This window comes from Oncorhynchus mykiss, chromosome 12 (genome assembly GCF_057628025.1).
Source record: "Oncorhynchus mykiss isolate SJ-2025 chromosome 12, ASM5762802v1, whole genome shotgun sequence".
Lineage (NCBI taxonomy): Eukaryota > Metazoa > Chordata > Actinopteri > Salmoniformes > Salmonidae > Oncorhynchus > Oncorhynchus mykiss.
This window is the reverse complement of record NC_143033.1, coordinates 47,424,820-47,443,190: the sequence shown is the minus strand read 5'-3', so window position 1 is coordinate 47,443,190 and position 18,371 is coordinate 47,424,820. Positions and strand designations below refer to the sequence as shown.

The following is an 18,371-nucleotide window of genomic DNA, read 5'->3' as shown; positions in this document are numbered from 1 at the left end:
TCTACTGCCAATGTTTGTCTATGGAGATTGCATGGCTGTGCTCAATTTTGTACACCTGTTAGCAACGGGTGTGGCTGAAGTAGCCGAATCCACTAATTTGAAGTGGTGTCCACATACTTTTGTATATATAGTGTATGTTTCTGATGATTTGGATTACTGTTCAGTTCAACATTTATTCCCTTAGCCCTTACCCACTGCTGTAGATCTGAGGGGACTGGATAGATTGATGCAATATTGCGAAACTCCACCCAGCCAGCCATTCAGAAGGCAGAAGGAAGCTGTCTACTGGAGTTCCTAGTGTGTTGGGGCCGATTTGGAATTCAACACAAGTCTGCATGTTGAAGTGACTCACCCACTTTGTTTGTGGTGGAGGTGTTGTGTTGAGTTGTGCAATGACTTGACTTGTGGAAATACATGATGTGTCAGAGTGACTTTTCTGTGAACTTTTCAACCTCAAGTTGGCTGTGATGGCTCAGCGAATTTTCAACTTGTAAATAACTTTGAAAAATATTGATGGTACTCTAGAGTCGCACATCAGTGATTTTACTAAGAGTTCTGTTGTTTGAACAATGTAAAAAAAAAAGACACGTGTCCTTTATATTTGTTATGGAATACATTTTGTTATTGCATAATATACAGTATATATTCAGGCACTCTGCAATTTTATGAGTTACTGGGTTGTTGGACTTGGCACTGACTGCTTTCAATTTCAATGTGGAACATTGCTTTTTGCTTGAAATTGCAGTCAATTGCAAGTCAAACTGTAAAATTATCATGTGCTTTTTTAGTGTTACAAAATACAGCAGCAAACTTTATAGCTTAGTAAATATATTTTAATTTTTTACCTTTATTTAACTAGGCAAGTCAGTTAAGAACATTCTTATTTTCAATGACGGCCTAGAACGACAGATTTGTACCTTGTAAGCTTGGGGGTTTGAACTTGCAACCTTCCGGTTACCAGTCCAACGCTCTAACCACTAGGCTACCCTGCTGCCCCTTTTGTCCATGTTACTCAAACAAGTTAGTCCACTCATGGTCAATTCGAATTTGTTCTATTTAAAACCAAAACTTTTTTATCTCTCTTACAGAAAGCATGCACCAAATGTGGCATTGAGACCCAGTGCAGTCAGAAGACAACCCAGTGGCTGTGCAAGATCTGCAGTGAACACAGAGAGGTAATGTACAACCCTACAACTGGATAGCCCATCGACAGTATACATTGAAATGCCAACTACATGCTTTTTGATTATTCTCCTACACATTGATTAGGGGGTTACCCTATTAGGTAACCACTGTCAGTTTGAGAAAAGTGCAATACAAATGGAGAAGCAAAATGGTATAATTTTATGGAAACTATGTACCTGTAACTCAGTAGCAATAGCCAGAGACAATGTAGAACCACAGACAGATACTACATGTCTGTAACTAGTTTACAGACTTCAGGCAGATTGCTGCAGGTTGGCTTTCCTCCAGGAATAAGGGCCTCTCAGGGCTTGATTTGGAGGCCCAGTGGTCATCAGCAGGGCTGGCCGGATCTGGATGGGCATCTCTCCACAGTTTTGTTTACAATGCACAGAAGCCTGATTGAGGGAAAAAGCCTCTTGTCTTGCTGATTGCCCCCTATAGCAGGAACCTCGTGCCTGGTGACCTGTTGTGACTTCATGAAGTTTCTATGCCCTCACACGCTGGTTTCATTAGCTGTGTGGCTTTTTATGTAATTATCATAGCAGTGTGGATGAATCACTGTGGTGCTTATTGGTTGGGAAGTAGGTCCAATGGTAGTTTATCCCCACATTCATATTTTGGGTTATGGAAATGTTCCTGTAATGCTGATAAAATAGCGATAAGAGTGTTTACGATGAAGGGTTGTTTCGAGGGATGTGTTAGCACTGTAGTATCGGCATGGAGCATTCTAGACCTCTCAGGGTACGTCATGTTTCCATCCAGGGATATTTTAATCTGAATTTATATTTTATGTTATCAGGTGTGTAACATTAAATCGTTCTCATTAGGGAGTATGGGTTTCTTCCTCAGAAATGCTAATGCTGAATGTGCTGCTTTGAGCCATTTATCCCAAGTGTAATGCTAATAAGATATCACTATCTACTTAGCACAAAAGAGGAGCAGGATTTCCCAAAGTGGTTAAACATTTGCATTCAATTCCAGTAGCTTTTCAAACCTTAAGGATCTAGGAACATCCCCGTAGAGTGTGATACAGTATGACTGACATCCAGATCAGTCTAGTCTCTGGCGTATGCCCTCCCATATATCAAAGGTGTTCTCCCGTTTAATCCTGTCATTCTCTCCACCTACATACAGCGAGGGGAAAAAAGTATTTGATCCCCTGCTGATTTTGTACGTTTGCCCACTGACAAAGAAATGATCAGTCTATCATTTTAATGGTAGGTTTATTGGAACAGTGAGAGACAGAATAACAACAAAGAAATCCAGAAAAATGCATGTCAAAAATGTTAGAAATTGATTTGCATTTTAATGAGGGAAATAAGTACTTGACCCCTCTGCAAAACATGACTTAGTACTTGGTGGCAAAACCCTTGTTGGCAATCACAGAGGTCAGATGTTTCTTGTAGTTGGCCACCAGGTTTGCACACATCTCAGGAGGGATTTTGTCCCTCTCCTCTTTGTCAGTGGGCAAATGTACAAAATCAGCAAGGGATCAAATGCTTTTTTCCCTCACTGTATATCAATCATGGATCAGGATCTTGATACCTGGCCATAGACAAAATGGATGTGCATTATTTCAGCTTTTATATTGGTAATTCAAGCCAAACACCTTTTTGTGAAGCACAGTAACAGCAGTCAATGGACCATATTCACTCACTATACTATAGGATTATTTTAATTGGCCTCTCTCAACGAGGAGTTTGTTTCATGTGTGGGGAATAATTAAACATCTGAAGCACTTAATATTACCATAATATTATTACCTCCATATTATGTAGGCCTATATCCAGATTATTCAAGTAATTTGCCACTTACCCCTCATGGAAAGCCATATCCCAGTAGTTCCCCCAAAAAGCTGATTTAGATGGCGCCTCTAAATTGATGACCCACAATTATTACCTTACAGCACATAACTTCTTGGTTTCAGGTAGGCCGCCTGTTTCTTCAAGTTTCTTTTCCTCCAGATGTATGGATCACTAGGTAGTCTGGACTGTAACAGGGGAGGTGGAGGTAAAAGGAGGACAGGGTGAGTTTTAGCGGAGAAATCACATGAGCACATGAATAATTCCATGGCTGTGCAGGATTGAGGATTGAGAGAGGGCACTGTACCATAAAGACGTTTATGTAAAAATGTGCAAATGTTTTTGAACCACACACTGTGCGTCGAAAGGCAGTCTTCATTTTTCATTTCCCTCCGCTGTGAATCTGCTCCAGCAGATAGTCACTGAAAGGCAGTGTTTGACAGGGCACCTTATCGGCCTTCCTCAGATGATGGAGGTGCTTACTCAAAATGGCTGTCTTCAGTCGGATTTGGGCTCGGGCTGACATGCCTCTGTGGAGGCGCCCCTCCTGAGTTTAGTTTACCCCAGTTCTATTTTCTCAACTCTTCTCACTCACTCACTCACTCACGTGTGTGTGTGTGTATATATATGCTTACCTTATCTCTAAGGGACAGGTCAAATGCTTATCGGTTTTTAGGCTCATCTCATGCTCACTCGGTCGAACTCACCACTGTACGTGTGTTCTTTCTGGAAAATTATCCTTAAAATGATCATTGCTGTGCTGTTTCTGGTTGATAACATGCTTATTGATGAGATCATTTGTGACCGACTACCTTCATTCAGTCTTATGTAGCAAAATTCGATAAAAAAATAAATAATAATAATTACATTGGCTAAAAGAAGACAATGGTATCATACACTACATTTGAGGAACAATGGGAAGGTAATTCTGCTTTGAAAGTTGATAAACTTTGAATGTTTTGGTACCAACTGGAGAGCTCTTCTTTGTCTACAACCATTCAGCATCGTTCACACCCTCTTAAGCTTTAGCCTGACCCATCTCTTTAAAGGTTGATCCGAGCATTCTGTACTAACAGCTTGGGTGCTTGACTGCTGTTAACTGGCTAACTTTCTAGCTACTTCCAGACACAAAGAATGGCTTACTGAACATTGCTCGCCCTAGTAGAGCTGGTTAGGCTGTTTTTATGTTATCCAGCGTGTTGGTTACTGTACTGTCAGATTGTCCGTTTTGTAAAGAGTGTTTCACTCTCGGAGCGTTCAGTGCGCAGACTGGCCTATGAGTAGGGTTGATCTGAGCGTTCTGACCTCATAACGGCAGTCAAGCACCCAAGCTAACATTGGCCAGCTTGCTACCACCCCACTCTGACCATTTTACTCGCCTTAGAAGAGCTGGTTAGGCTGTTTTCATGTTATCGAGTGTTGGTGACTGTAACTGTGCTGCTGGCAACAATTTAATTATGTTTTTTTGCCAATGTTTATTGACACCGGCCATATTCAACGAGTGTTGAGCATTCGTAAATTCATCAGTTATTCTGCGCTCTGGCACACTCAGACTAGAGTGCTCTGAAATCGGAGTAGATGGCCAGACTGAATTTATGATCGCACCCAAAATGGTTACTTGCATAGTGGAGTCTTTTGTTAAGACATGTAGCTAGCTAAAGAATGAACCATAATCCAAACTCATTACGTTACTACCCTGCATGAATCTGCAGGTAACTAACAAACCAGGTTCAATGTTAGCTAGCTAACATTAGGCTATAACTAGGCAAGCAAATGGCGCTGAACTATGAGTAATAAGATCATACACATAACGTTAGCTCGCGAGCCAGCCAGCCAACATTAGCTAGCTAGCTAACTAACAGTACACTTTAGCTTGAAATGAAAACTACTTTGTTGTTTATATATGTACAGTTGAAGTCGGAAGTTTACATACACTTAGGTTCGAGTCATTAAAACATTTTTTTTTCAACCACTCCACAAATTTGTTGTTGACAAACTAGTTTTGGCAAGTCGGTTACGACATCTACTTTGTGCATGACACAAGCAATTTTTCCAACAATTGTTTACAGATTATTATTATTTCACTTATAATTCATTGTATCACAATTCCAATGGGTCAGAAGTTTACATACACTGAGTTGAATGTGCCTTTAAACAGCTTGGAAAATTCCAGAAAATTATTTCATGGCTTTCGAAGCTTCTGATAGGCTAATTTGACATACTTTGAGTCAATTGGAGGTGTACCTGTGGATGTATTTCAAGGCCTACCTTCAAACTCAGTGCCTCTTTGCTTGACATGGGAAAATCAAGACCTCAGAAAAAAAATTGTAGACCTCCAAGTCTGGGAGCAATTTCTAAACGCCTCACATTACCATGTTCATCTGTACAAACAATAGTACGCAAGTATAAACACCATGGGACCACGCAGCGGTCATACCGCTCAGGAAGGAGACGCATTCTGTCTCCTAGAGATGAACGTACTTTTGTGCGAAAAGTTAAAATCAATCCCAGAACAACAGCAAAGGACCTTGTGAATATACTGGAGGAAACCGGTAAATATATCCACATTAAAATGAGCCCTATATTGACACCACCTGAAAGGCCACTCAGCAAGGTGGAAGCCACTGCTCCAAAACCGCCATAAAAAAGCCAGACTATGGTTTGCAACTGCACATGGGGACAAAGATCGTACTTTTTGGAAAAATGTCCTCTGTTCTGATGAAACAAAAATAGAACTGTTTGGCCATAATGACCATCGTTATGTTTGGAGGAAAAATGGGATGCTTGCAAGCTGAAGAACACCATTCCAACCGTGAAGCATGGGGGTGGCAGCATCATGTTGTGGGGGTGCTTTGCTGCAGAAGGGACTGTCTTAGGTGTCTCACAGTACGGACATTGCAATGTATTGCCCTTGCCACATCTGCAGTCCTCATGCCTCCTTGCAGCATGCCTAAGGCACATTCACGCAGATGAGCAGGGACCCTGGGCATCTTTCTTTTGGTGTTTTTCAGAGTCATAAGAAAGGCCTCTTTAGTGTCCTAAGTTTTCATAACTGTGACCTTAATTGCCTACCGTCTGTAAGATGTTAGTGTCTTAACTACCGTTCCACAGGTGCATGTTCATTAATTGTTTATGGTTCATTGAACAAGCTTGGGAAACAGTGTTTAACCCCTTTACAATGAAGATCTGTGAAGTTATTTGGATTTTTACGAATTATCTTTAAAAGACAAGGTCCTGAGTTTATATCTGTAGTCTATCAGGCCATTACATATAGTTTTTTAAATGTCTATCTCTGAGAGAAAATGTCCCCAGATGTCAGAAAAGCTATTGAATAGAGCACGTGATGCCGCGGAGCTGAGCAGACGTTGACAAACTGAACTCTTCAAAGTTATTCCATTATTACCTAAATAACAATGTTGAAACAATATTCTAACATTGGCTGATACATTGTCAAGTACTTACCTTCCCAAAGAGCCATGGACCTTCGACCGAGAGGCAAGAAGGACGACCAAAATGTTGTTGATTCCCAAGACAGCCTCTTGCGAGCCTGCCGACATGCTGGCTACTCTCCTCCGGGAAATTCAGTATGGTAACAAAAGTCTTTCTCTGAAAATTTACAAGAAATCGGCTGAACTCCATTCCTCCATTGACGACCTGAAATCCTCCATAAATTATCTATTTTTGAGAATGACAGGCTGAGTTATGCATTAGCACAGTTGAAGATACCATCACTCAACATGACCAGGTTCTGATACAACTGCAGAAGGACAATGCCTACCTCAAAAACAAGGTAGACCAGATGGAGAACCAGAGCAGACGTAGTAATATCCGTGTGGTGGGATTGAAAGAGGACAGCGAGGGCCGTGACCCGCTCCGTTTCTTCACTCAATGGATCCCGGATGTCCTAGGCATAATCAACTTCAACAAATCGAACGCGCCCACAGAACGTTAGCGCCGAAACCCCGGCCAGATGAGCCCCCACGGGCCGTCCTGATCAGGTTCCTCCGTTTCCAGGACAGAGAGAATATACTGCAACTCACAAGAGCCAAAGGGGACATCACCATCGATGGCAAGCGCGGATCTCGCCAGATGTCGCAAGCAGTTCAGACCTGCCGCCAAAGCACTGAGGGAGAAGAACATCCCTGCGTGGATGAAAGTTCAGTACAGAGGTCGAAGCCATCTCTTCAACACACCGGGAGAAGTGTTCACTTTTCTGAACCGCATCTGAACTAGGATGGTCTCTCTGGGGGATAAAATACAGTTTGTTTGTTTTCTCTTATCCGGGCTGTCCTGGGACTGAACTGCTGATATCTTCTTGGAATTTGGATCCGTTTACGCCGCTATCCGGTTGCTATAATTGATTTGTACATTTTCAACTAACCGTTTTTTTCCCCGGGGTGAGTTCTATTGCAATTACAGGAGAATATATTTTGGTTTAGTCAATATCAAAATCAAATCAAATTTTATTTGTCACATACACATGGTTAGCAGATGTTAATGCGAGTGTAGCGAAATGCTTGTGCTTCTAGTTCCGACAATGCAGTAATAACCAACAAGTAATCTAACTAACAATTCCAACACTACTGTCTTGTACACAGTGTGAGGGGATAACGAATATGTACATAAGGATATATGAATGAGTGATGGTACAGAGCAGCATAGTCAAGATACAGTAGATGGTATCGAGTACAGTATATACATATGAGATGAGTATGTAAACAAAGTGGCATAGTTAAAGTGGCTAGTGATACATGTATTACATAAGGATACAGTCGATGATATAGAGTACAGTATATACGTATGCATATGAGATGAATAATGTAGGGTAAGTAACATTATATAAGGTAGCATTGTTTAAAGTGGCTAGTGATATATTTACATCATTTCCCATCAATTCCCATTATTAAAGTGGCTGGAGTTGAGTCAGTGTCAGTGTGTTGGCAGCAGCCACTCAATGTTAGTGGTGGCTGTTTAACAGTCTGATGGCCTTGAGATAGAAGCTGTTTTTCAGTCTCTCGGTCCCAGCTTTGATGCACCTGTACTGACCTCGCCTTCTGGATGATAGCGGGGTGAACAGGCAGTGGCTCGGGTGGTTGATGTCCTTGATGATCTTTATGGCCTTCCTGTGACATCGGGTGGTGTAGGTGTCCTGGAGGGCAGGTAGTTTGCCCCCGGTGATGCGTTGTGCAGACCTCACTACCCTCTGGAGAGCCTTACGGTTGAGGGCGGAGCAGTTGCCGTACCAGGCGGTGATACAGCCCGCCAGGATGCTCTCGATTGTGCATCTGTAGAAGTTTGTGAGTGCTTTTGGTGACAAGCCAAATTTCTTCAGCCTCCTGAGGTTGAAGAGGCGCTGCTGCGCCTTCTTCACAATGCTGTCTGTGTGGGTGGACCAATTCAGTTTGTCTGTGATGTGTATGCCGAGGAACTTAAAACTTGCTACCCTCTCCACTACTGTTCCATCGATGTGGATAGGGGGGTGTGCCCTCTGCTGTTTCCTGAAGTCCACAATCATCTCCTTAGTTTTGTTGACGTTGAGTGTGAGGTTATTTTCCTGACACCACACTCCGAGGGCCCTCACCTCCTCCCTGTAGGCCGTCTCGTCGTTGTTGGTAATCAAGCCTACCACTGTTGTGTCGTCCGCAAACTTGATGATTGAGTTGGAGGCGTGCGTGGCCACGCAGTCGTGGGTGAACAGGGAGTACAGGAGAGGGCTCAGAACGCACCCTTGTGGGGCCCCAGTGTTGAGGATCAGCGGGGAGGAGATGTTGTTGCCTACCCTCACCACCATCCCACCATCCACTGGGCGATGCAAATTAGTGGGCTATATGTCAATATCCACTGCCCCCCCCCCATTTATGTTTCTCCTCTCCTGAAAAGAGACTCAAGCAGCCCTTACTGTGGGCAGTAGATATTCAGCCATAAATGTCTATTCACAATGTTTGTTTTTAACTTAGAGAGCTCGCAGGTTTTAGTTTACGCCAAGGTTTAGCTAGTAAGACGACAACGTATCTCTGCAAGTGTATTCATGTTTGATTGTTGTTTTAGTCTGACAATTGAGGTGGGTGGGGTTTCTGTTTTATTTTTAAATTTTTCTGTTTATTGTTGTTTCCTTCCTAAAGAGACACATAGGTCACTTCTGTGTTCAAACTAAAGTTGAAACATTTCCTGACTATTTACATATGAGAGATTTCCATTCGGTTACATATTTGAAACCCAACCTACGCTTAATCCACTAAAATATGTCACATTCAGCGTAAAAGGTCTTAACAGCCCGATTTAAAAGGAAAGAGTCTATACATACCATAAGAAATTAAAGGCTGACATTGTGTTTTTACAAGAAACACATCTTACAGCCAGTGAACGCAAGAAATTGAAGAGGGAATGGTAGGACAAGTTTTTGCGTCCTCTTTTAACTCCAAAGCAAGAGGAACTGCAATTTTGATAAGTAGACACATCCCATTCTACACCATCTCTGATCCCTTGGGCAGGTTTGTTTTGGTGCAGCGGCATATGTTTTCGGAGTCTTCGACCCTATTGAATAATTATGCTCCTAACTTCGATGACCATATGTTTATTCAGAATGTCTTCCTCATGCACCACCAGGATGGCTACTGGTTGGAAGAAATGTACATTTTTGTTTAGATACAGTTCTTGATGGGTCCTCTGATAAACCCTCACTTTTTACCAAAGCCGGCAAGCTCACCATGTCATTCATGAAAGATCTCAATTTACTAGACATCTGGAGACAGTTGCACCCACAGGATAAGGACTACTCTTTTTATTCACACCCACACAACACACACGCATAGGTAACTTTTTACTATCGACCCAACTGTTTCATAGAGTGTTAGATATCAAGTATCTCCCCAGATTGCTTAGTGACCATTCTCCTCTGGTATTATCAATCTCCATTCCTACCAAGGTAAATGGAGCATATAGACGGAGACTAAATTCTACACTCCTAAAGCAACCTGAATTTTGTGCATTCATCAAAGAGCAGATCAATATTTTTACTTTGTTAGGAGCGGAGGGTTTGTTTGTCAGTTTCATTCTTTGGGACACATTGAAAGCCTATCTGAGGGGACAGATCATTTCCTATACTTAAGGGTTGAAGAGAAAACACGGTGCGGAACTGAATGGCCTTGAATCTGAAATCTCTGAGCTAGAGAGAACCTACCAAAGAGGCCCGACTAAAGATCTATACAGGCTTTTGGTAAATAAAAAAACTGAAATATAAAATTTTGAACACATATCAAGCTGAGAGGGCCATCACTAAATCAAAACAGCATTATTACGAGCTTGGAGAGAAAGCTCACAAAGTATTGCCATGGCAACTGAAAGCAGAGGACAAATAATGCTATAGCGACTCTTACTAATGAGATCTTTCGACCCTACTAAAATTAATGATACGTTTAAGAAATACCACGAGGACCTCTACACTTCCCAATCAAGCGATGATCTATCAGAGATCAACTCCTTTCTCTCCTCTCTCAACCTCCCATGCCTGTCAGAGGAAGACAGAGAGCGCCTGATTGAACACTTCTCACTTCCTGAACTGTTGGAGGCCATTAAATCCTTACCTTCTAATAAATCTCCTGGGGAGGATGACTTCCCTCCAGAGTTCTATAAAGAATTTAGGGAGCTGTTGGTCCCCTACCTTATGGAGGTACTTAAAAAAGCCGGGGAAGACTACTTTCAGAGTCTTTCTCTCAAGCAGTGATTACTGTAATCCACAAGAAAGGGAAAAACCTGCTAAAGTGCGTCTCCTATAGACCAATCTCTCTCCTTAGCATCTTGGTGACCAGTTTACAATCTGTTATCTAAGAGACTGGAGTCATGTCTTCTCCTGTTGGTCAACCCAGATCAGACTGGTTTCATAATTAAAGAAATAAAACAGAAATACCACTTGCCTAACAGGGACTTCTTTAGCTACCTACAACTGCAAAACTTTATTAGGGTGATTCTCAAGGGACAATGGAACTTAACTAAAATGTCACCCATTGAACAACTCTGCCATGCAGACCAACCACTGTTCAAAGACCATTTCCCGTGTTTACGGTGCTCTTATGTCAGGACTAACACAGCCTGAGCTAGATAAACCCCGACTTAGATGGGGAAAAGATCTGGGTATTGATCTTGATGAGGGTCTATGGAGTGACCTATGCACGGATGGTGTTACATCCACATTGAACTCCAGATACAGACTGATCCAGTTTAATTTCCTCCATCAGCTCTATATCACCCCATCTAGACCGCACAAGTTCAAACCTGATATCTCCTTCCTATGTTTTAGATGTGGCTCAGATGAAGGAACATTCCTCCATTTCACTTGGCAGTGTTCAAAACTACACGGTTTCTGGCAGGGGGTATGCGATACCATATCCTCAATTCACGGGGTTGCATTCCCTTTAGGCCCGGAGGTCTCTCTACTGGGTAACTTTACTAACTCCAATCTTAGGCAAAGCCATACTATAAAGCTAACAGAAATATTGCTAGCGATTTCCAAGAAATGTATTGCCTTGAAATGGAAATCGGATTCCTCCCTGCCAGTTGCAATGTGGCTATCAGTTAATAGTTGTATCCCACTGGAGAAAGTCACTTACTGCTTGAGGAATAAGTGAGACATTTTACAGAATTTGGCAACCTTTTATTGACTATATGGAGAATCTCCCCTCACATCACATTGATTGAATCTATATATAATCCTTATATAATGTTTCACACGTTATGTAGTTTACGGCAGGTGACCATATCATCCAATATTATGACTTATTTATTGTATGTTTGGATATATAATTATTATTTTTATTTTTTTACGCTCGTCTGTTACTGTCACTTTGTCCTATTGTTGTCTAATATCTTTTCACTTTTGTTTTGAATGTTCTTAATTGGAAAATGCTAAAATAAAATATATAAAGAATGAATTAAAAAAAGCTATTGAATGTGCAATGGTTCTTCCTTTAAAAGTTGCTTCGTACTGCAGCACAGCTTGCAGACTGCCACGGAATTCTATGGCACGTTATTTAAGAGTCAGCCATTGTTGCCATTAATGCTAGTTAGTGCTAGTTTGACCACCAGTGGGCATCTTTGAGAAGCGTTAGACTGTTTTTAATATTGGCTGTACTAGAGAAATGTAAAACCTTTTTTGTAAGAACATAGTATGTGGGATTGATTTGAAGAAATCTAGCTTAATTAATTAGATTAATATTATGGTGTTTCTATTCCAAGAAAAAACAAGTCATACATCTGACAGACTGCGCCTGATTCAGTAAAACTAAACAAGGATTATTGTGGATGGAGGCCGATGTTGTAGGAAGAGCCATGTATAGTTGAGGGAAAGGTGTGAAATATCTGGGCAACTACAGTACCTTTTTTAGTTAGTGAGAAGAAAATAGCAGAATAAGAAAGAACGTTTTGTTAACATGGTAACTGGCTTCCAGAAGTTGGTGATGTACAACGTGACCGGTCGGGAGTAGGCTACTAAGTGACTGCGAGTGAAGAGCAAAATAGTCCTAACAATTCCACACCCTAATTGTAGGCTAACCAATACCCAAACTGAGATTCAGTGAAAATAAAAATGTCATTGATTTATCAATATCAGTCCCCATGCTTGTCTCAGAGCAGCGCCAAACGGTGTTGAAGTAGTTGACCACACGCGGGTAGGCTATTGCTTCAAATCCTGTTATAACAATTGGATGACTTTGGATGTTCCAGTAGGCAACGATTTGTTGCCTTCATTAGGCTACTTTATTCTTAAAATAACTCCAGCATAGAGAAGAGGAAGGAGCCTTAAATAATTAAAACAATAAAGTGATTGAATTCACAAATGCATTTGACTGTTTATTATTGGCCATCAAACAAAAACACAGCATCTACCATGTTATTTCATTTCCAGCAAGACTATTCAAGTCATCGACTCACTGATGGCTAAAGATGATAATCGATCGGCAAAGGCAATCTGGAATCTGCTAGCATCACAGCACAACACCAACATCGCTCTAATCACAGTCAGAAGACAGTTGAAGAAACTTGAGTGGACTTCTTTTTTTTTTCAGAACATTAACCATGTGTGTTCCCTTGTTTTGAACTGTTCTGTAGCCCAATGACCCAATGATTGGTCTGAGAGAAACAGAACTTTGCGTGCTGCAAAACCAGTTCGGATTTAAGTATAACTTTTGTATGACTGACACCTTTAGTGAGAGGTCTTATACTTTAATATTTAATCATTTCTTCCCTCTGAATTCATACTCATTATATAAATAGGCCCAGGTGCACCTTCATCAGATGAACCACAACGTTGGCTAAAGCGATTTCATTCATGAATGCATTTGAACGTTTTTAATTGTGATTGTGAAGAGCAAAACAATCCTTACATTTCCAAATAAAAATCTGATTGATTTATCAAGACCCATGCTATGTCATTCAGTGATATTTATTCCCATAGTAATTCCCTATGGATCCATTAATATATTTAAAGTCCCTAAACTTGGCAAGAGTCTATTGTCCTGCTGATAGTTAAAATTAACATCTGCATTTTGAAAGAGTATTTTTAAAATTTTATTAACAAAAGGATAAATATGTTTATAAAGAAATACTGTACAGTATACGCTTTACCCAATATTTTGCGGTTGCATGATGTTTGTAGTTAGAAATTAACTTTAGAGTACTTAATTTCTTTTTAAATTCACACCTATCCCGAGCTATCCTCTCGTAACAGTTGAAGAGTCTATTGTCCTGCTAATAGCAATCATGGAAACATTGTTTGCAACCATAAGTTTTCGGGCCTGCAGTAGGTTAGAATAATCCATGCCTTCTGGGAATGTTTAAATGTCCAGAGGTTATGGGTGGAGTTAGAATTTTGGCTGTCAGAAGTATTCAAACCCACCAATGTCAGCCTTTAAATGCTTTATTATCCAAATGTTTAAAGTGTGTGTGTGGGCGATGGAGAGAATGCATTTGACTGTTTTTAATATTAGGGCTTTCAGGAAGAATGGAAAATTGCATGTCAATTCATAAATCAAGTGCCATGGAATCGGTACATTGAAAATCTCTTCAACTATTTTGCAATCTATATGGCACAGCTGTAATTTTTTTGGTCCTTAAATGAATCTGGTGTTTATTTTTATTTATCACAATTTTCTTTAACCAATTGTAGTCTTTAATGCAGGGCCGACAGACAAGTTCCTTACTTTTTCCCCTTCCACTTGATAAAGGTTCCAATTGATAAAGTAATTTCCAATTTCTGCCCTCCAAATTCATATTCAGTATATAAATAGTCCCTTTTAATTTTGTCTGGCTTGCCATTCCAAATAAAATTGAATATTTTTTGCTCATCTAGTTTAAACAGATCACTAGGTGTGGGCAAAACCATAGGCAAATAGGTCAACTCTGATGACTAAAGAGTTAATCAGGGTGATTTTTCCACAATTAGACAGGTGTTTTCACAAAGGACATGTTGTTTGCAGAGTTCACAAATAGGAGGTGGAGTTCCAGAGCTCACAGGTGTGCCTGGCATGGATTGTGACTCTTTCTCGTTCCTCAACCCTCTTCAAAGCGTCATTCTCCGTCTGACTCTTCGCCAATGGCGCCTGACTCATTGTCAATGATGTGACTCTCCCCGAATACCACAATGCATCAGCGGATTCATTTTACAATCACGGCTAAAGCGATTTAACTAAGGGTTTCAGTTAGGAAAATATGACACTGTACAACAAGACCGGTCGAGAGTACTGTAAATAAAAATCTGATTTATCAGTCCACATGCACTATCATTCAGTAGTAATAATAATAATCGTTGGGATAACAGATCGGAACTCATTAAAAGGTGTCTTTTATCTTCAATATAATCCTTAATTCAGGCCTGTAGTAAGTTATAAATTGACAATTGCGTGTCAATTCATAAATCATATGCAATGGAATCGGTACATAAAAAATCTCTTCTCAACTATTTTACAATCTATATGGCACAGCTGTAAATGTTTTGGTCCTTGTAATGAAACTTGTATGCACCTGTATATTTTTATTTATCACCATTTTTTTTAAACCAATTTTGGTCTTTAATGCAGGGCCGAAAGACAAGTTCCTTATTTCTGTCTTTTCTGGTGGATTAAACTGAAATTGCAGCCATCTTTCTATGGCTTGTTTAAAAAATAATGATATTTTGGAGATGATTTTGTGTCAAATAGCCGAAAGTGAGCCGTTGTAATCTGAATAATAGGAAAGAGGCCATTCTTGAACATGGGGTGAGACATTCTTACTAATTTGTAAATAAAGCCAGTTTGTTATTTATAATGATTTATTTATGTTTTTAGATGGAGATAAACCAAAAGCCCACGGTCCCTATTTTTTGAAAATCATCAGTCCACATGTCAAGTGAAATTCCTCCATTTGTATTTACCCATGTTCTCTCTTAACTCCAGGACCACCGACAGTTTATTTTGTTGTTGCCTGATGCAGGACTCTAGTGCCAGAAAAGAGACTCTCAGACTGAAAACGCCTCCATTAATTGCCACAGTTTAGACTACCGATAGAACAGCGTTCTAACTCCCCCTTGTGATAGTGTGGTGCAATGACAGAATGTTAGGGAGCTTTAATCCTCCTTTCTCAGTCTTTGCCTGTAATCTCGATAGTTTCATCCTGGCCTTTTTACCGGCCCAAATAAACTGAGTAATCATTTTGTCTATGGATTTAAAAGAACAGACAGGTGTGGACAGTGGTAACATGCTAATGATGTAATTCAGTTTTGGAGCTATGACCCTCTTTGTAACCTGCATCCTACTCCATAATGAGATTTGTAGTTTATCCCAGTTCTTAAACTGTAGTTGAATTTTGTTCAATAGTGGGTCAAGGTTTTCAAAAATAATGTTCTCTAGACCAGGATTTAAAGTGATCCCCAGGTTCTTCAAGTTTTTAGGGACCCATTGAAACCTCCAGTTGAGGAAGTCATTTCTCAGACAATGTTTTGATAGGGGCATTACCTCAGATTTGGTCCAATGTACTTTATACCCCCATATCTCTGAAAATGTATTTACTAGGTCAAGTCAAGGCGATATGGAGAGTTGGGGTTTTGACATTAATAGTAATGTTGTCTGCATAAAGCAATAGTTTATTCTCCGTAACTCCCATGACTGATGCATCCTAATGGCTTCGGCTAATGTTTCTAGTGCTATAATAAATAGGAGAGCTGAGAGACGGTCACCTTGTTTCATGACTCGCCCTACCGTAAATGGAGATGATCGTAATCCGTTACTGACTACTATAGATTTGGGGTCGTGGTATACAAGTATAATAATATTCTGAAAGCCCGTCCAAATCCAATCTATTTAGAGTGTAAAGCAGGTAGTCCCAGCCTACCCTATCAAAGGCTTTCTCTGCGTCTAGGGATAAGGCCACTGAAGTATCCAAATAATTTGCCTTCCAGATGACATGCAATAGGTCTAAGATTATCAGAATAAGTTCTGCCTTTCACTCTTCTCACCTTCATAGCCAGAAGTTTTGAAAAAAAAATCAGAGCAGAGAATTCCTCTGCTTTCTGCATATCTAAAGAACCCTGTGATGTATAAAGTTATTGATATAAGTCTCAAAATATATTGTTTGTTTATTTATGATTGGTAATCAGCTTGCAGAGTTGTTTTTCTAGATTTAATTTGGCTGGCCAACAGTTTTTCTGGCTTCTCACCTGATTCGTACCATCTGCTTCAACCTGTACAGGGAATATTCTACTTTATTACTAAATAAAGTATTCAGCTTATATTTGGTTTTCGTCAGATTTTCCAAGCGTTTTGAGCCCTGTTTCAAGTTGATACATTTTCTGTTTATACATTATAATTTCTTAAGAGTAGCTGATTGTTGTATCATTACTCTGCATTTGTAAGCTTTAAAAGCTTCCCAAACATGTACAGTATCTGTTTCACACTTTCGTTGTTTTTTTCAAAGAATATCGTAATGTGTGTTTTTAAGGAATTCTGTAAGAGGCTGGTGTTCATTCGACAACATTTAGATTTGAATTAGCTGGTTGATAAGCTGAATCGGGTTGGTTACAACTGTGGTTGGAGCGAAAACCTGCAGGAGGATAGCTCTCCTGGAACAGGGTTGGAGAGCCCTGATCTAGGCAATGCCAAAGTGTTTATCAGTGCCATCTAGCAATGTTGCTGTTACGAATTCCAAGCTTGTGACTGTTACTAGCACCTCACAACCCTGAGCTGCACACTCCACTCCCCATCCCCCACGACCAGAGCTTGAGTGTCTAGGGGGTACCATAAACCTGCCTCTCAAACTCTCCCTGACTTGTGTGACCTGTGATCTGATAGGTTGCTAGGGATGTTACTAGGGAGCCGGACTTCTGCCCGTCCTCTTGTCTACACAGGTCACACAATACTTGCAGTCTCCCTCAAGCAGTGGCAGAGAGCTTCATCTCTGTCTCTGCCCATCAACAACTGGACTCATATCTCTGGACGTATGGGATGGAGTGTGTGCCCAAAGTAAATTTGTGTGACATGTACTGTATATATTGTTCTTAAGTTAGTAGTTGTTGCATTATGTATGCTGCCTCTGTATAGCTTGTAACCTGTAAACATGTTCAAAAGCTTATTATGTGAGCTTACTCAAACGCTTTAATAGGCCTACTATTTTATTTATGTATTTTATCTGACTTTCATAACCTACTGTAGAGCTACTCTCTCAAGTTATCTTGTTGGGGCGAGTGACTCTTTGAATTTACAATGGCTAGCCCCAAGTCGTTTTTCTTCTTCTTGTGCTATTTGCCCCATGACTCCTGCTTGATTTGTTGACTATAAAATTGCTTGTTTCCCCCACCGTGGGACAGACAATGTTTGTTCCCACATTCGCGACTCTGACTCAATTACTGACACGGACTCTTGGCCTCCCATCCTATTCTAACCACCTCTTGCCGTCTTTGTATTCATGTCACAGCAATTTCATCAGGTACAATATGATCTTGTTACCATCTGATGCACATAAAATGTCATACAAAAATCAACACTACAGAGCTCTCCCTGTCCTCTGCCGTTCCCTGATTTGTATTACATGATGATATCTGGAAATGTGCATGTACACCCTGGCCCATCTACTGTTGCTAGCCCCAATTCTGACTTGTGCTCTGATTTCTGCTTTACTGATATCTGCCCTCTTAAAAGCATGGGTTTTCTGCACGTTAACACTGGAAGCTTATTACCTAAAATTGATAAATTGAATGTGTGGGTTCACAGCTCCAATCCAGATGTGTTGGTCATTACTGAGATGTGGTTAAGAAAGAGTGGTTGGAACACTGATGTTAACCTTTCTGGTTATCACATTTTTCTGCGTGGGTGGATTGTCAATCTTTACCAAGGAACACCTTCACTTCAGTGCTCTGTTGTCTCT

At 40.5% G+C, this 18,371-nt stretch overlaps 1 protein-coding gene across 2 annotated transcripts in view; it reads left to right on the top strand.

Annotated features, from left to right (window-relative positions):
• The window catches only part of LOC110537698 (double C2-like domain-containing protein beta), a 308,740-nt gene that overhangs the window by 28,848 nt on the left and 261,521 nt on the right, over nt 1-18,371 (top strand). For both annotated transcript variants that reach the window (XM_021623935.3, XM_090192594.1), the window contains exon 5: nt 1,089-1,175. In XM_021623935.3, the coding sequence (XP_021479610.2) occupies nt 1,089-1,175 (87 nt within the window). The remainder of the gene's footprint in view (nt 1-1,088; nt 1,176-18,371) is intronic.